The 19,778-nt window shown below is 42.0% G+C and overlaps 1 protein-coding gene across 7 annotated transcripts; it reads left to right on the forward strand.

The window, feature by feature from the left end:
• Positions 1–1,330: 1,330 nt before the first annotated feature.
• LOC118231611 (zinc finger protein ZFAT-like) lies at positions 1,331–19,563 on the forward strand. 7 transcript variants are annotated; one of them, XM_035425652.1, is made up of 16 exons: positions 1,331–1,693; positions 8,855–9,022; positions 9,731–9,997; positions 10,363–10,542; positions 10,971–11,124; positions 11,285–12,687; positions 13,730–13,962; positions 14,315–14,402; positions 14,882–15,031; positions 15,570–15,743; positions 16,079–16,167; positions 16,764–16,902; positions 17,232–17,356; positions 17,733–17,853; positions 17,988–18,139; positions 18,341–19,563. In XM_035425652.1, exons 2-16 carry the CDS (start codon positions 8,872–8,874, stop codon positions 18,563–18,565), a joined length of 3,651 nt encoding a protein of 1,216 aa, XP_035281543.1. In that variant the 5' UTR covers positions 1,331–1,693; positions 8,855–8,871; the 3' UTR covers positions 18,566–19,563. The 7 variants fall into 7 exon arrangements, with proteins under 7 accessions (XP_035281543.1, XP_035281506.1, XP_035281487.1 ...); XM_035425615.1 differs by lacking the exon at positions 1,331–1,693 and adding an exon at positions 6,733–7,261 and having other exon boundaries at positions 10,360–10,542; positions 16,818–16,902; XM_035425596.1 differs by lacking the exon at positions 1,331–1,693 and adding an exon at positions 7,237–7,261 and having other exon boundaries at positions 10,360–10,542.
• The last annotated feature ends 215 nt before the right edge of the window (positions 19,564–19,778 follow it).

Genomic DNA, 19,778 nt, shown 5'->3' on the forward strand with positions numbered 1-19,778 from the left:
TTGTTTATAGAATAGAATAGAAAACTTTATTGTCCATTAAATATTTAAAAATTGGAAACTTTCCTTCAGCTCAATACTCATTGCAAGTGACGCAGACAAAGGTATGCACGGATTAAAAAACAACAGCAAACATTGGGCAACCATAAGGTCACTATGAAGTCCTTCAAGTAACAACACCGTAAGTCCTTCAAATAACATCATCTGGTCACTGTTAGCTACATCCACATCTTTTTACTTAATTATATTGCACCTTTCAAGCAAAAAGCACAAGGTGCTTTTAAAAAAAATCTAAAATAAAAAGTACAGCATCAAAAATAAAATACAGTGCCATGAAAAAGTGTTTGCTCCCTTCCTGATGTCCTGTTATTGCTTATTTGTCACCCTGAATTGTTTCAGATCTTTAGACAAAATGCAATAGTAGACAAAGGCAAACTAAATAAACAGAAAACACACTTTTAAAATTATTTACTTGATGTATTTAATTAAGTTATCAGGCACTTCTGTTTTGTCAACATTTGTGTAAGTTTTGAGACAACAAAACCTATGGAAAATAGTAGCATAGGTTTTTTTTTTTTTTTTTACAAACTTGGCAAAACGTGTTTTTGCCTCAAAGTTCTAGGAACAATGAGAGCTATGTGGGAGGACAGCATAGGCATAACTGAGCAAGTATTACAGATGTCAGTTCAGAAGCACAATGGTAAGATAGGCCTATTTGTTGAATTGCATAAAGATTTAGTATTTCATATTATGGTTTTTTTTGGGGGGGGGGGGGGGTTAATGTATTTTTTCGGTTTTTATGGAGTTGAGTGTTTTTTTTTTTTTTGTTGGCCCATACAATTTTTGTGCAATGAAGAATACTTCAGATACAGATTGCAACGACCAGTTGGCTTTACGATTGCTGGCATGAGCATTTGGAGGTCTGTGGTCTAAAGCAAGTTACTGTGGAGTTACTTCAGGTAACTCCAAAGCAGTTTTTACACCAATGTTAAATTGCCAGGGGCTGTACGTATTAACAGATTAACGGATTCATTTCTAGCATTTGTTCATAGTTATAGACATAAATAGCTGTTTTGTATAGTGGCAGTTCTACTTTTCTTGTCCATGCGCCACGTGATTTTTTTCCAATTGAAAATTAAATTAAATGTAATCGTAAAAATGATCATTAAATCATCGCTTAGTCGATTGGTTATTGCATCTGTCGATCAACATAAAAGGGGCGTGTTAACATTTTTTTAGCTCATCAGTGGTCACTTTCTCGGACTTACGTATGAATGCGTACGGCAGGCGGAGAGGCGGGGTTGTGTTTCCATGACAATTACGTCAATATCAGTGTCGGGTAACTAAAGGTCAAACCGAAGACGAAAGGGACGGAAGGAAACAGAATGGCGGAGTTGAGGAATCTCAAATGGGCTAAAGCAGTCCTATGTAATCGTTATGATTGTGACTGATGCTGTTTTATGAGACTTGAACTGGTTTACAGTAAGTAAACGGGATTGTGGTTTGGACGTGGAGGTCGTGGTAAGGATTCCGTCTGTCAGGCCGAATATATAGGTAACTAGAAGTCGCTTAGCCTACTCTGCAGCGGGGCAAAACGTCACATAGCCTGCAGGGGCTGGACAAAACGAAAACACTTCTTGAAAAACGACTTTAACTTTGAAGTAACTGAGTCACACTTGCAAAGGCAGCAACACAGGTGAGTTGTATTTAGTTAAATATCACTCAGCAGCGTGTGTCAGCTATGATGGGTCTTACAAGTCTCGAAAGCTACGTGAGAGAATTAACGGAGTTCCAAAGTCGGTGTCCGAATTGCGACGTATCGGTCACAAAAAGTGCAAAATATTTAATGTGGTAAGGAGAACCGTTATAAAAGTATGACAGCATGCCACATACGAATAGACTATCGACAAAGAGACAGTGGAAGTGTAAATTGAACACCCCAGAACTAGGCTACAGACTGCCACAAAATTGAACCGACACCTCTGTAACCCAATCTGAACAAAATCTGAATCTTGAATTTAACAAAGCTGGAATGTATGGCTCGGTCACCATTCGGAAACTGTTTATACCCTATAGGCTAGCTTAGACTATGCATAAAGGCACAGACCTGTTAAGATGCACAAATGTTCAACCCCTGAGCATTGGACAAGGTGATGTGTCCTGAGTCGTAGCTTTTCTTTCTTCCTATACCTGGTCGTATTTCCGTTTGGTGAAAGCCAATGGATGGCTTCAGCAACGTGTGCTGCCCGCTGCTACATATGGGGGTATTACTGTCTCACAAATAAATAAATAGCATGAACATTCCACAAATAAATTAAGATCCATAAATATTTTTCATGACTTAAGAATAAAATAATTGGTTCACAATTAAATGTTACCCTTCCACACAAATGTAGCTGATCGGCCCGTAAATGTAGCCGGTTCACAAATAAAAATTATTGGTTCACAAATATGTTTTTGCACTCGCAAACAAATCCCTCCTAGAAAAATGATGTGTATTTTTTCTGTGCCTGGCACGTGTGGAATCACATGCATTCGTCTGAATTTTTGAGACTATCCTTGCAGCATGATTTGCAAATAAATCCACAAATGCATCTTTAAATGCACAGATGTCATCTAACACTTTCAACAGTAGAGATAGTGACTATCTGTGCCGACCTCCCATGGCGCTCGGCAGTCGATAATGCCTGGGTGACCCTGATGGCCTGGAGAAATGGTTCAAGGTAAATTATGTACAGGAGGGATGGGAGAGAGCACCCCTGCCTAACGCCATGACAACTGGCATTGTGCATTGTAATATGGGTCTGAGTTTAAGGAACAGGGTGACTCTCTCAGCGACTCTAGTTGGGCCGTACACGTTGACTAATCTGGGGAACCCCGACACTTATGTCAGTGACAAGGATTCGCCTACTTTCAATGTTGTTGCCAGTAATCTTAACAAAAGGATTTTTGGTCAATATGCCGACCCCATCGGCTCAGGCTACATTGGAGCCTGACCAGAAAGAGTCACCCCTTCTCCATTTCTCTCTCCGCACATCGTCCATAGTAGAATTATGGAATTCTGCACTTTTGGTGGGAGACGATGTCTGCTGGGTGCTGCGGTAGAATGGAATAAACTGTGCTGTCTTGTTGGATTCTTTGATGCTTCTTGTATTAAGTGGTGTAATTGTGAGAAAGAAAGTCATGATGGTGAGGTTATTGTTAGTTTCTGTCATTTTTTCCATGGGTTATTGTTGGAAATGTCTCTGGAAATTTTATTGAGGTGTTCTAGTACTATTTCCTGGTTATGGTGGTGCCTACTCACCCCCTGACCTTATCTACTCACAGTTCTCCCCTACTGACTGCCTGGCAGGTTCTGTCCTGGTGAGGTTGGTTTCACCTCGGAGACTGGAAGTGTAGCACAGTGGGTAAGGAACTGGGCTTGTGACCGAAAGGTCATAGGTTTGATTCCTGGGTAGGACAATGCCGTGATCCTGTACAGCCTCAGTATAAAACTATACAGTCACCACTTTGGATCCTGTTGGACAGGCGCTCAACTACAAAGTTCCTTAGGGGACTCTTATCTTTCCCCTCTCAATGCAGGTTCCTGAGTCTTTCAAGAACATTTGGATTTTTGAAGCTAACTTCAAAATGTCAGTTGGACCAGGAACCTTTACTGGGCAATTCAGGTCTGCAGGCAAAAATCTCATGGCTCTCTGGAGCACTGCTCAACTAAATTTCAGGCGGGGGAAACCTATCGCTCTTGACTCATTCCTGACTGGGTTTGGGGCAGCAGCAGCATCAACAAGCTCAGTGGAGAAAAAAAGAAAACTAGTTGTAGATTTATGTGCAAATCGTGCTGTGAAGATTATCTCAAATCCACAAATGAATGCACGCAATTTCACACATGCCAGGTGATACATACATATGCATTGAGTCATTTTCCAGGAGAGATTTGTTTTGCGAGTGCAAAAAGATATTTGTGAACCACTTATTTTTATACGCTTCCCTGTGATGTCCCCATGCTGCAGGATAACTCCCCCATATACCCAGATTAACAAATTCAAGAGTGGTTTCATGAACACTTCATGGCCTCCACGATCACCAGATCTAAACATAATTTAATCTCAGAGTGCAAAGTAGTTTTCTACCTCCTGCATCCCTCAGAAGTGAAGACCTATTGAATAGGCCTAATGATCCAGTATTCCACTACACAATATTCAGAACTTGTAGGACTGCATTCCAAAAATGTTCTGCTTTACTAATGTTACAGCCTATTCTGCTGAATGAGTTGATGCTCATTGGATTCACTTTCTTGAATTTTCACCAGCTAACCAGCTGTGTTGTTTCTCTGATGAGCTGTAAGCTGTTGGGTGTTGCTTTGACTCTTGTCGAAGCAAAGACTTTCTACTCTGACCCCTTTCACAAATGACAATTTCACATGGCTGTCTAATCATTGAACTGTTCAAGGTCACCAGTGTGTTCCATGCACGTATCCAATATATATTGAATGCATTTTTTGCTGACACTAGAAATGGTTCTGTTTTGATTTGTGGATTGAGCATTGAGATATCTAGCCAGCCTAGTATATTGTTTTATAATATAAATATTTTTGGGCTGAAGACGTAGTCATACAATGCAGGATTTTCTCGCCTTGCTGTGGTCCTGTGTTTACAGATCTCTCCTCAGCAGTCCCATTTCCATTTCAGTACTTGAATATAAAATAAAATAAACAAATTTGCATAGCTTGCACATTACACACAATCTATTTATACACCTGATTAATTGCTGAAGTAATTCACGCTAAGGTTTGTTTTTCCTGAAGGGTACCGCAGCGCCCAAACCTGCCCCCTCTTGGTTGTCTGCTGCTGTAAACATCCCCGACTGGAAGCTGTTTGGAAATGGTGGAGCTTTCAGTCGGATGTTTGCTGCTGTAGGCTTCCTCTAGCTCTGTGGAGACGCGCGAGTGCTACCTGTCTATAGACCAAAATCTTTTTAAAAATTATTTTTAATGGGACATCACTTTTAAATTCTGACCCTTCCTCTTTTTTATCTGCTATGCTTGCTTCTGTCTTTCCAGATTGCTTCATAAAGACAAGCAAGATTGTCCAACAAGGACTGCAAAAATCAATAAAAATGGAGGGTAAAAAAACTATTTAGTGCATCACTACAGTTGTTTCAATGGACAATCTACTCATACATCTTCATGATATGCTGTTCCTTGACCCTTAAGTATTTTGGCATATATTGTTACATTTTGGATGCATTTGTATATTACCCTTGCTGGCACATTTCCCCAATGCATCATTGCCACAGTTTAGCCCTCCATAGTATGCGTTTATGGGTATAGGTGATGTTGCTCATTTGGTTCACTGAAGCTGAATGAGAATGTTCAATGATTGATTCTAAAGCCATACATTTGTATGTGGCTCTGAAGTGTAATCGGTGCATTTAAAGTTTTTTATAGATGTTTTTCAGCGTTTAGCTTCCAAGATCTTATGTTTTCACAATAAAAATGAATGGGCCTAAACAATGTGACTTGTATTCAATAATCTGTTTACTGCAGTGTGGTATATATGATCTGGGGACATCACTGTTTTATGCACAGGGGTCATAGTAAGCAGCTTTTCAGACATGCCAATGCAGGAGGCATGAAAAAACTCATTTTCATACCAGTCTTGGTTCTTAGAAAGTAAAGCAACTGTAAAAATAAATTGTGGCTTTCTTTAAACCTTATATTAGTTATAAGGACTTGGAATCCATTTGCAGTAAATATAGCTGCCGGCTGGCTAACTATAAAGTGAAACTAATTTAGTCATTTTAACAACTGCTTTTCATATACTTTTGCATAAAATAATAGAAATGGCTAAGGTACAGTCTGGTCTCTTAAACATGCATATTTTCAGATATTAAACAAGCATATCTTTGTTTTGGAAAAGGAAAAGTTCTATTTGCCTATGAAAATTAATTATGGTACATTATATTCATGCATTTGTTTTAAGATCAATACTCACTAGCACTCTTCAATGATCATTAATCAGGCTTCAATGACATTATGACAATGTTGTGTGTGACATCACAGTAGTAGACACCTTAAGAAATAGGTTTGATAGCCCTATTAAATGTGCCCTATTGTTAAAGGCTGGTATCAAAAAACACTCAACCTTGATCCAGATAAATTCTGTGTTTACTGTCCTATCTCCAACCCCACAGCCACAGTATTGGAGTGTGCACTCGCATCCTAATTACAAAAAATCATTTTCAGCTATGACCTGTACGCAGTTCTGACTTTTGGCCAATGTGTAGCACAGAAACTGCCCTTGTCAAGGTAGTAAATGGTTTATTAACATCCTGTGGTGCTGATTCCTTCAGTATCCTCATTCTGTAACACTGAAGTGAAGGTATTGACAGTCAACCCCCAGGTCTCAGTTTTCACTGCTATACAGATGATACAAAGACAATCAAATCATGAATGCTCTACAACAACATGCTCAAATGGGATAAAACCCTAGTTATCCTGGCTCTAATTGTATACTGCAGCATTTTCCAACATTCTTTCTTCCGTGGCACACTTCCAGAAATTTACAGAATTTCATGGTTCACCACTCTGAAAAGCAAGCAACGTACTGGTGTTGATCTTATGTCAAGTGTAGGCCTGAATGTTATTTTGGGGGTTTTAAGTGATAGGCATTTTAATGATATTTATTTAGGCATTTTTTTAATGATTGGGTCATTTAAGTTTTTAAAAATTCACTTGAACTTTGCCATTTTTTTATTAAAAGGATTTTTCACATGGCACACCTGACCTCACCTCATGGCACGCCAGAGCGTGCCGTGGCACACCGGTTGGAAAACGCTGGTATACTGGGCAATTTCACCCTCACTGTCAATAGCACCTCTGTCTCTCCAATTCCTCTGGTCTGTAATCTCTGAGTTGGTTTTGATTCTCCCCTTTCCTTTGAACACCACATCAAGAGCAAAAGACAGACTGAAAGTATCCTTTTTCCACCTCAGAAACAGCTCATGTCAGGCTCTCTCAGCCCCCCCAGATGCTGAGAAACTCTTCCATGCATTCATCATCACTTGTATAGGGGAGTCACTGTAATGCATGGTACTGTGGGCTCGGTGCCTGATGGCAACAGAACTCCAAATGAATTCTGCAGCCAAGTTACTCACCCACAGCCTCTCCTACCAACCGTTCAGGAAGCAGATCTCCTCCTCAAAGGTTCACCTAACAGCCCAGTCATCCCAACATTGCAACTTGGGAGTCAGAGCCTTCTCTATGGTAACTCAAAACCTTTGGAATGCCCAATCCCATCAGACTATCCAACAACCCCATCAGATTCAAACCCAGTGCGTTCAAAATTAACATTTAAATGTGGCACATTGTTACTGTTTTTCAAAATCTTGTGCATGCACTGTGTAAAGATGTTTTACACAGTGATGTTTCTTTCACTGCATAAAACATCTTTACGTTCTGAGAAAAGTGCTATATAAATTAAATGGATGATAACTGTGATCATCAAAATTGAACAAATGAGTTTTCAAAGATCTATGCTTACAGTACTCTTTAGCTTACATGCAAATAAAAAAAATTCTCTCTAGTTCTTAACTTTAAAATGAAAATATATTTCTGGCATTTCTGGAGATCGTGCTCTATAGATCTCCATCCAGATGTAACGCATATTTAATTTAAACAATTCGCGATTATTAGCTCCTTTTCGGCCTGAACCTTAAACGTACGTATCATAGCAAAGCCCAGATTCGGTTTTCAGGGCTGCCGGCTGTCGAGGTTGCCATCATTTTTTGTAACACATATACATCCCACAAAGAGAGGGCGCCCTGTAAAAATAATAACGTGGGCGGTCCTGGTGCATCCACCACAGAACCAAGTGTAGGAGACTTCATCCGCCATGTCTGATATCGCAGATTCGACAGAATGCCTCTTCAAAACAATATAAATAAAACGAGTCATTTCAATTATTAGATTGAAATAAATGTAATTGTTCAGTTTTAATATTTTTTATTTTATTCTGATAAGCATGGACACTTCGCACGCAGGTAGGCATCATCTAAAACTTTAATGTGTTTCGCCGTTGCAGATAACTAGTCTGCTAGTTAGCTGGCTAGATGTTGAGCTGTTAGGTAAAAGTAGTAGGCAGTTCGGAAAGTGCAGCGAGAAGAGATGCAACATTGCATTTGTTTAAAAATATATATATTAATATATATTGTTTGTAGTTTTTCTTTTAATAGATATTATTTTCTATAGCCGATCTGGGTTCGTGGTAATTACCTTAGCGAGTCATAGGTTGAGATGATGAAATTCGTGTATTTCATTCGCGTTCGAGTCAAGTTTTCGTCGCGAAACTGCTTTTGAAAAAAAGTAGCTAGCTGTTAGCTCGCAAGCTGATTTGTACTGTCGTTTGGGATGGGTAGTTGACTGCACTCAGCAAGATGCGTTGCAAACTACATTTGTTATGAATATATCTGGCTCAGTTTTCATTTTATCCTTCTGTCAAGTTGACGAATGTGTCAGCTCTAGCAAATTAACGTTGCTTCCGTGACGTTGTAATGAGTTAATCTTAGCCTGTTCGAGTTATAATCAATCCATATTTATTACAGATTCAGTAAGTATCAACTGACGTGACAACGAAAAACACCTTGCGACTTTTCTGTATTGTCTTAAGTTGGCCGTTTGCAAAAACAAAATACATGATTTATCTATATTTAATGGATATGGTATGTCATCACTACAGTATACGAAAAAACGACAGCATAGCATGTTGTATTATCCCCACATTTCTCTTAACGTCACATGGTGTTCATGGAGTACGCTGGAAAAGTCGTCATGGTAGAATGCTTTTGCTCTAACCCACAGATGGCGCTTCACTATTTATGTGCAAAATCTGCAACCTGTTCTCTCCCAGTCAAGAAAGGCTGCTCACGCATGTCTCCGAGAACCACACCATTGAGGGTGTCACTCCTGACAACATCATCATCCCACTCAGACCTTTATCAACCACAGTCCAACCAGAGAATGGCGGAGGTAAGGAAGTTGCTTTGCCTTAGATTGACCAATCTAACTGTGTTTGTACTCCTGTGGGCTGTCCACAGCCAGGGTAGAGGAGCGCTGTGATGTTCTATCAGCAGCTACAGAACATGCCCAGCTCTGGTGTGAAGGAGAGCTCCAGTCAAACATCCAGAGTTGATATGTATTTAAAATGTGCATCAGGGACTTTACATGCAATTAAACATTCTGAATTATATACTCGAAACATCACATCAGAACCCTACTGTCCTGTGATTATTAAACTGCAAGAGCTTTATTTAAGACCACTACGGTGAAACTAGGGATAATGCTCAAATTAATGAAGTGAATGATGGATCAATTGATGTATCCAGTGAAGGGTGACATTCATACTAGTTTGTTGTATGACTCTGCTCTTTAATTAATCAAATTATCTGTCGGACGGAGGGTAAATTCCATGTGGTAACATTTCCCTGTGAAACATCACATTTATCAATCGCTCTTTATGTATTTGCTATTACATTTTTTTCCATTGCAGATCTGTTTGTCAGCTTGATATTTATTTATTCTGATACCAACAGTACTTTTTAAAAATTTTCTCCCATGATATGCGCTTACTGTATCGCACAGGACAGTATTAGCCTTGTAAGTAAGCGAGAGCCTGCCGAGAATTCATTGATTATATACGTAACAATAAAATTGCACTTGGTAACTTTATTTTAATAGACTTTACAGTCAAGAGGAAACGGGGCAGGCCTAAGGGCTCTACCAAAAAGGTTCGCACTGAGGATGCTGTGCCGGACACGCCCCCCAATGAAAAGCCTAGTGAGGGGCCTGAGGACCAGGCTCAGGCCACAGAGGAGCCGCAGGATGAAAGCAGTGACTCACTGGACTGCAAGAAATGCAAGCGCAAGTTCTGCAATAGACGCCAGATTATGAAGCATATCTGCTTCATCACGCTCGGAGAAGAGGGCGACGAAGAGGAAGACAATGGTATTATGGGGTGGCCTGTCTACTCATTGCTGATTGTGTGAATTGCTGTGTACTTAGGAGTTAGGGCAGCAGTGTAGTATAATGGTAAGGAGCTACTCTTGTAACCTGAAGGTTACAGGTTTGATTCCCGGGTAGGACACTGCCGTTGTGCAACTTAACCTGCATTGCTTCAGTATATGTCCAGCTGTATACATGCAATGTAAATACCATGGAAAAAGTTGTGTACGTCGCTCTGCTAAATGCCTGTAATGTAATGAGTTATGTGATCTCTGGTCTCTGTGACATTGAAGAGTGAAAGCTTTGTTACCATGATGTCTGAGTCTTAAAGGTGGTCATCTAATTGCTCTTGTTTCTGTGTGCTGGAGACCCTGCGCGTGATGGTAAACTGGCAGCACATGGCAGGGAGGAGGGCAGGGAGAGGAATGCGAAGAGAGCACGAGCCCTGCGCTCTGAAAAGATCTCTGGCATTAAAGACATGGAACACGGGGGCGGCGCTAAAAATCCCATAATCAGCGTGGTATTGACAGCCCATGAGGCCATTCCAGGTAAGGAAGATCAGACTTCTCACAGCACGAGGCCATTCAGGGTATGGGGTTGCTGTCTTTAAAATAAAATGCTTAGTTTTCTGTTTACTTTTCTGTTTTTAGTCACCACACAGCCCAAAAGAAAGAACCTGACATCAGTTGAAGGCTGTTTTGCTAACACTGTTTTGCCTTGTGGATGAAGCAGAGTGCCTTGTGTAGGCCTTCATGTCCCTGAAAGTGTATATAAGCAGATCAGCAAAAACATTTAACTGATTGTAAGCACATTTAATTGGTTCTATGGTATGTTACTTTGTTACTACAACATAGAGCTCATTCAGTAATGTTTTATTTGCACTACTGATTGTGGTCTTCAGAGGGGAGATATGGAATTTGGGAAATAACGTGACAACTGCTACAGAAAAGGTGTATATTTTTGTCCAAATATTCAGGTGCCACGAAGATTGTTCCTATTGAGGCCTTCCCTGCAGACCCCACTCCCTCCACAGAACCTGACTCCAGTGACCCAGCTGCAGGGATCAAAAGGGGCTACCAGGAATATGCCATCCAACAAGCTGCTTATGAAATGCCACTGAAGTCAAACAGGTAATTCTGTACAGCAGTATGTCTCATACACCAGAATGGCATTTTACAGTCTTAAAATAATAGCATCTTTTTTGTCTCTGAACAGAAATAGTGGCAAAACACATTGTCTTCCATTTTAGTCTCTGTGTCAAATACACATTTCTGTCCACCATCAAAACAGGTTGGGCCAGACGCAGCTGAAGATCTTCACCTGCGAGTACTGCAACAAACTCTTCAAGTTCAAGCACTCCCTGCACGCCCACCTAAGGATCCACACCAACGAGAAGCCCTACAAGTGCCACCAGTGTGAATATGCCAGCGCAATCAAGGCCAACCTCATCGTGCACATGCGCAAGCACACGGGCGAGAAGTTCAGCTGCGAGCACTGCTCCTTCAACTCTCTCAGCAGAGGGCACCTGAGGGTGCACGTGGAGCGCGTCCACAAGAAGATCAAGCAGCACTGCCGCTTCTGCAAGAAGAAGTACTCCGACGTCAAGAGCCTGCTGAAGCACATGCGGGAGAGCCACGAAATGGAGGACAAGAAGGTCAGGGACACCTACGAAGAGCTCAACCTCCAGACCCGGGAGGGCAAGAGGCAGCTGCTCTTCGACTGCCCTGTCTGCGACCGCAAGTTCAAGAACGAGCTGGAGCGCGACCGCCACATGGTGGTGCATGGCGGCGAGCGGCCGTTTGGCTGCGAGCTCTGCGATCACGGCTCCGCAAAGTTCCAGGCTCTGCAGGTGCACATACGCAAGCACCCCTTTGTGTACGTCTGCGCCTTCTGCCTGCAGGAAGTGGTCAGCTCCATCCGGCTGAAGGCACACCTCCGGGCAGCCCATCCAGAGGTGGAGGAGGCGGCTGCATTCGCCAAATCCATCAACCACAGTTTCTGTCTGCTGGAGCCGGGTGGGGACCTCCAGCGGGACACGCTGAAGCAGGAGGAGTTACAGATGACAGAAGAGCTGTCCCTCCTGAACATGAAGGCGGAGTGCGAGGACGACTTGGGCTCATCTGGGGAAGTGGCCTTAGACCAGGGCTCCAGCAGCTTGGCAGTGGAGGCACAGCTGCTGGAACAGGACGCCATGTTCACTGACACGATTGAAGGGCTCCCTCAAGAAGTGTGCGTCCCTCCAGCCGGCGAAGCCCACACAACTGAGGAGACTCTGATCCAGGACAAAACCCCTGAGGCCAACAATGAGAGGCTGTCACAGGATGGAGGAGACCCTCAGACTGAGAGTGACCCTGCCATGGTCTTGCAGCCCATTGAAGAACCTCCTGAGGTGCCTCTGGAGAAGAGTCCCCTGACTAACCCAGAGGAATCGTCATGCAATCAGCTCCTAGAGACTGAGAAAGACACCAGCTCCTCATCCCCCTCCCACCTGAGCGAGAACATGAGGCTGGTGATGACAGCCGAGCCGCAGCCCAGTGGTGATCCTGGAGAGAATGGCGGCACGGCCTTAGTTCCCTCAGAGGGAAGGACAGCGTTCAGGCAGATCATAGACAGCATGCAGAAACGGCAGCTCAACATGGAAGTCTTCGAAAGGATAAGGAAAGTCTACGGAGATCTCGAGTGTGAATACTGCGGTAATGATATGGAACCCACATTTATTAGGCAATATTCTGAATTGATCCAGATGTACTGAAAACATTCAGGCTGATAAAAATGTACACTGGTCTGTGCTGCTATTTTTTGTTAATACTATTATTGAATAGCAAATGGATTTGTTGCTGCATAGTGCTAGATGTAGGGCTGTTAACCCGATAATAAATGCTCAGAGCTCGGTTAGTTGAGCTCTGATGCAGTGTAAACAGGTGTGTTTTCAGTTTGCGGTAGAAGACAGTGACCTGGCTGTCCTGACTGTGGTGAGGAGCTCATTCCAGCACCGTGGAATGGGAATAGAAAATAAATGTAACAGAGAGAGGGACTCTTTAGGGAGGGGTCAAAAAGGTGAACAGAGGGTGAGAAGTGGTCCAGCAGGAGGGTAGGGTTTGATAATAGATTGAAGATGAGAGGGTGCAGTTGCACTTACTGCACCATAGGCAGGGACCAGATAGGAGGGGGCCAAAAACAAATCCGTGAGGGACTCCTATGGCAAGGCTGTGGGACGTATGTGATTATCAACAATTGACCATGTTAAAACTGCAGAAATTGTGAAAATGCTATTTATTTATCAATATCATATTTATTTTCTGTCATCATGGTCAGCCATTTACCACAGAGAAGGAGAAACATTACACGATGTGTTAAATCATGAGCTTATTTGCCTAGGAGGGTTGTTAAAGCGTTTTTTCAGAAACTGCTTTTTATGAGAATCAGACACGACTTGAATGCATGAAGTGCCGGGCTGCCTGAACGGAGCAGTCTGAAAGATAGGGAAAGAACAGTTTCTGTAAGACCTGATTCAAGGACCTGATGGTCAGTTGTAACAAGTGCAGCAGAGAGAGCAAGGAGAATAAAGTTCAGTTCAGAGATGCTGCTTTACCATTTTGTGTCATTGTGATCTAACTGCTGTAAAGCACAGACAATCCACGACCATTCTGTCTTGAGTTTGATTTCAGAGGCTTTGCGACAGAAATCAGCGTTAGCACTTCAGCTGAAGTCCCCACCTTATTTTACCCTTGGCAGGTAAACTTTTCTGGTATCAGGTGCACTACGACATGCACGTGCGCACGCATACACGAGAGCACCTACACTACTGCTCCCAGTGCAGCTATTCGTCCATCACAAAGAACTGCCTGAAGCGGCACGTGATCCAGAAACACAGTGACATCCTGCTGAAGTGTCCCTGTGAGGGATGTGAGTACTGCACGCCTGATAAGTACAAGCTGAAGACCCACCTCAGGATCCACTCTGAAGTAGTGAGTCACAAGACCCTCCTCTACACATGCGTCATCTTGCAAATATATAGTATGAAAGATTAGCAATACACTGTCATATTTCTGTTTTACAGTACAGTCATTAGGGCCATGAAAGGAAAGTCCTTGTTGATATCCATTTGGCAAAATTACCAAACTAACTTGAGTAGCCTGTTTTTATTTCTTACTTTTCTATGAAAATGTTACAAGTCATTGGCCATCCCCACAGCTGTAGTTAACTTTAAATCTCGAAGTGTTGGTAGATCTTTATCAGGGCATGTATTTTTTATGTATTGCCTGTTTCTAATCCTTGTGAGTGTGCCTGCATGTGTGTTCAAATGCCTGCTTTTTCCAGGACAAGAGAATGTATGACTGTCCTGTGTGCGACGAGTCATTTTCTGAGGACAAACTCATTAAATTCCATATCAAGATCTTCCATCCAGGTGAGAAACAGGAAAAAAAACAGACAAAGTCTATGTATCTGTCAATGCAGAGGCACTCTGGATTCGTGGAAAGTATTTATAAATTGAAAATTGCAGTTGAGGGTAGAAAACCCTTTGAGACTAATTTGAACTAATCAGTGATTTTTCAACTTGCTTATGTTTAATCCTTAGTCTTTTAGGAAAATGTTGGCTGTTGAATGTGTTTATAAAGTGATATAATTGGTTGAACTACAAATATTTAATTTCCACATTATGTATGTATTGCCTGCAGTGAGGGAATGTGTTAAGGATGTGGATTTGCTAACAAAATCCCAAACTGATATTCTCACTGGACGGGCCAACAAACAATAGTGATGTCATAAAGATGCATGTGTGGACCAAGGATATGAAATTTAATCTACATGCATGCATGAATGTGGAATGAAAGATATACTGTAAGGCCTTTATTTAACTGATCCATGTGGCAATCCCCTCTGCAGATTTGTCCATGGACACCATCTCAGAGGTCCTGGGGAGACGGGCGCAGCTGAAGGGACTGATCGGGAAGCGAGCGACAAAGTGCCCTTACTGTGACTGCTACTTCCTGAGGAACAGCACAGAGCTGAAGCAGCATGTATGGGCTCATGAGGGTAGGCCTTAATGCTGCATCACAGGCAGCCCTTCTATAAGAAATCCAGGCCCAGGTGCCATTTTATCAGCAGTGTTTCGGGGACTCCACTGCAAAATGAAATGTTGCCATGTGAAAAATCAGGCGAGATGCTGGCATCATGCATGTGAGCCAAGGCAGTTTTGCTTCAGTAAAGCTTCAAACATGGAAATAAATGGTGTGTAAACTAAAGTAAATATGTTGTGTAGACGTCTTCTGAGTCGAATTTTTTTTAGTTTGTATGTCGAGTTTGGGGTTAGTAATGAAGAATGGCAGTGTTAAATGCTTCACATTATTGCTGCACAGTTGGTGTTATGGTCACCAGATTTAGGGTTAGGATTAGGGGTATGTGTGAGTGAAGGGATAGGAAAATGAGATCTTACGCTACAAGTCTCAGATTTGTTTTGTGGAGTTACCTATCATGATATTCCTAACAGTCGTGTAATTACGTAGGTATGCATTTTTCCATTTCCCTTTGGTTTTCATTGTTAACGTATTAAATTTCCTATCTGTCATCTCAGGAGTGAAGCCCTACAAGTGTTCACTGTGTGAGTATGCTACTCGCAGTAAGAGCAACCTAAAGGTCCACATGAACCGGCACAACTCTGAGAAGACCCACCTCTGTGATCTCTGCGGCAAGAAGTTAAAGTCCAAGTGCAGTCTGAAGAGCCACAAACTGATACACACGGCCGATGGTAAGATGGCCGATGGTCTTCTACTTTTTTCATTATTATCATTATTTAAAAATACATTTTATTGTAAAAAAAAATATCAGATATAGTTGGGGATTTTTAAATTTAGCTGATGCTTGTAGTTGGAGCTTTGAGCTTGAGCTCATAATGGTTGAATGTTTTAGGATATTTCAAAGCATATAGGAAATCAATTCTCTCAATTCTGACTGTCTTTTACTTGCATGCACGTGTTCACCTTTCCATTACACTGAAAGTGCAAAAGGGGAAATGCATGTAATAACATGACGGTGGCATGTGGAACTGCTCATGATAGCCATGCCTTTGTTTTTGTCTCTCAGGCAGGCAGTTTAAATGCACTAAGTGTGACTTCACAGCAGCTCAGAAACCCCAGCTGGTGCGGCACATGGAACAACATGCCTCCTTCAAGGTAGAGGCAGTAGAAGTGGTCCATCGGTTGAAAGAATTCATCTTTCTTGAATTTTCTTAATTGGATTTAGGAATTTAAGATTGTGGTTTTGGATGTGGGGGTTCTGTCTCCACTTTGCATTAGCGGTTAGGGTCAGTTGCAGGTTGTACAAGGTATTACTCGTATGTTTGCCTAAAGCCTGAATTATACTTCATCGAACAACTGCAGACACTCAGCTGAATACATAAATTAAGTTCAAATTATGTAGCTGTTGATAGTTATGTGTTTGAACACAATAAAAAAGTAAATGATGAATTTTGAGTAATAACTTTTTTTAATGATTGCAATATATTAGCATAGACATGATATCATTATCATGACATTTTTTATGAAATGTGATATTGTGAAATGTGAAAGCCCTAATATATTACAATAGTAAAAGCAAGGACATCCTAGAAAACGAAATGCACGTGGCCTGGCTTAAAGTTGAGGATCCTTGCAAAAATGTGCTACTTTGGTTTTATAGCCTGCTGATAATATCCTCTGTTGTGACAAGCCCATCTTAATGGAAAGGAATTGGGATAGGTCTCATTGTCTTGATCTGTATGCCAAATTAGCCTATCCGTTGTGGACACTGTCTCTACTCCTGCAACATGACCTGCTCTCTGAAGAGGCACTACAACAGGAAGCACCCCAATGAACAGTTGTGTAACGCTGGGCCCGGGCCACCTGCTGCAGTGGCCGTCCAACAGCAAGGTGGGTCTCTCACCTTCCGAGCTTAGTCTGTTTTCATGGGTCATGATTATGGTACTAATGTGCCTGGTTTATGGCTGTCTTGGTATTGGAACACCATTGATTACTGAGAAAGCAAATGACCTTGCTGATCCTTATTTTTTAATAGCAGCAAAGTGGATTCTAGGGTGTTTGTTCTAGGGTTCCCACAATCTGGTTGTAACTTTCAAGCTATCAGTTTAATAGCAGAAAGAAGACTTGTCTTAAGAATGCAGACAGTGTTAGTATAACGCATTTGTTTCACTTAAGAACTGGAGTAGGAAAACAATGAAAAGGAAAAACTCTGTTTCCAGGTGGTGTAAAATGTCCAGTGTGCAACAATGTGTATGGCACCAAGTGGGAGATGAACAGACACCTCAAGAACAAGCATGGCCTCAAACTGGTGGAAAACGATAGCATCGGGATCAACCAGTGGGAGGTATAAGAACTAAGATTGTCTTACATGGTCATTGTTTTAAGGTTTTTCTTGTAATAGGGGTCACCATGTTTTCCAATGTAGTTTTCTCACCTGTATTTCATCTGTCAGAATGAGGTCAGTGGAACCGTGGGTTCATTCCAATTGCTTATTTTATCCATCCTTGTGTCTTTTTTTGTGTGTATTTTGTGACATTCCATCCATGCTTACTTTTTCTTCTCCATGTGTTAAGAAAATGAATTGCCTTAATGAGTCACAATTAGCCACTAATTGTATGATTAGACGGGTGATCCTGTGCCATTGGGACCCTACAAGGATATTGGTTGTCGAATAAATCTGGCTACATCTGTTTTTTCTGTGCATGTCTGTTCTCTCCCAGATGATGGAATCGTTAGAGGAGCCCTCAACCCAGTACCTCCACATCACAGAGACGAAGGACCTGCAGGGCACTGAGGCTGCAGTATCTGCCCTCCAGGACTTACGATACAACACAGAAAATGGTGCGCAAACGGGCCAGACACACAAACGTCACTGTGGTTATATCCCAGTCCTCAGTGCATCTCTTATTTTTGGATACGGCATGTTAGTGCAATGCCTGATCCCTTTCCCTCGGTTTTCATTGGGATTTGTTCAGGTGTGGTGTCCACCGCCTCAGGGGAAAGACTGGATCCTGCCGCAGCGGTCAATATTCTCCAGCAGATCATTGAACTTGGATCAGAGAATCGTGATGCCACCGTTGCCTCAGTGGTTGCCATGGCTCCTGGCACAGTGACCGTAGTGGAACAGGTGAGAACTGTCACTCTTATTTGTAACAGAAACTTCAGTACTTCTGATACTTGATCTTTTCTTGAACTGGAGAACTCAGGCCTTTAGCACATGGCTGCTCTAACTAACTGACTAAGTAAAGCAAGTAGTAATAATAATAACTGTTGTTGTGTGTTCCCTTGAGCAATAAAAGCAATCTGAGTACCCTGTACCATCACACAGGTGGCAGAAGAGGAGCAGCAGGCCAACCACACAGTGATGATCCAGGACGCCTTTCAGCAGGCCTCCATGGGGCTGGGGGAGGAGCACCACCTCGTCGTGTCCTCTGACGATGTGGAAGGCATCGAGACGGTCACAGTGTACACTCAGGGTGAGGACGCCTCGCAGTTCATTGTCTACGTCCAGGAAGCAGTGCAAGCGGAAGAGCAGACAGTGGAGACCGTCTAAACTGTCCAACCGCTAACACGAAACGGAAGAACCAGATTGACTTGAATTGGGCTGGCATCACAACCTCCGCTCTTCCCAATCACATACTGCAGCTGTGGTACGTGGTCAAAATAAGAGCACAGTTTGTGTTATTATCATGTGTTCATATTGAAACAATGGTAGGTAGGTCCTCTGTCAAATGAAGGTTGCCAGTTTTACAATTTCTGCATCTACATCGCGCCAATATGACTGAAACTGACATCCATGTCAGGTTGTAGATATTCACACACAAATTAAAAGGACTTGATTTGAAATGTGTCATTTCCTTGTTTGGCTTTTATAAAGGGCTTAATTCTTGAAAAAATCACAATGTATTTTATACTTTTTAATAAACGTGATCACAGTGAGATTTTTTTGTTACACTGTAAGCCATGATAAAGTATTTTTGGAATTTGTTACCTTTCAAGTAACAACCTTGATATTGTTGAAATCCTGAGATAATTATCGTCACACACAGTGTGACACCCCTGGAAGGGAAGGCAATTCCAGGTTTTCACAACAATTTGTCAAATAGAGTCCATTCCACACCCACATAGACATGAAATCAAATAAATGAAAATCTTCACCTGTCCGCCTCACGGGTTCTGGGCAATGTACAACACAGTGAAAGCTTTTCAGCTTTCAGTTGTCTCAGCTGGCCAACTTTTCAGCTACCTCAGCTGTTACGTCCACTTTGACTGTCCCGAGCGTGTGTGGTGGTGCAGGCCGGAGCACACGTTTTAAACACCTGGGCTGATTTATGAACACAATCCAGGTGCATGTGCTCTCTGCACCAGTATACATGGCAGAGACTACTCCAACTCTCTCGCTGGATCGGATGCCACAACTATCTTATGATTTTTAGATAACAAACACCAGAATATTTTACCATGGCCCCAAGAAGTAATTGTATTTATTTGTACAGGGTTAGAAAAAACATCTATATACTTTTATCTGTATAAATATTTATACATATCATAGTTTTTTTTTTGTCCAGTCTGCTGTTATTCAAATGAATTTGTTGTATCATTTCTTCTTTCTGAAATACTGTCCATCATCACAAGCAGCAGAGGGGTCTGCCTGAGAAATGTGCCACTATCTTGTGGTGCTTTTACCTCTATTTTCAGACCTCACGGTGTTTAATTAGTTGTTATTTTGTGTGTAGGCTGGCCAGCATTCACTACTGCATCATCTA

This window comes from Anguilla anguilla, chromosome 1 (assembly GCF_013347855.1).
Source record: "Anguilla anguilla isolate fAngAng1 chromosome 1, fAngAng1.pri, whole genome shotgun sequence".
NCBI lineage: Eukaryota > Metazoa > Chordata > Actinopteri > Anguilliformes > Anguillidae > Anguilla > Anguilla anguilla.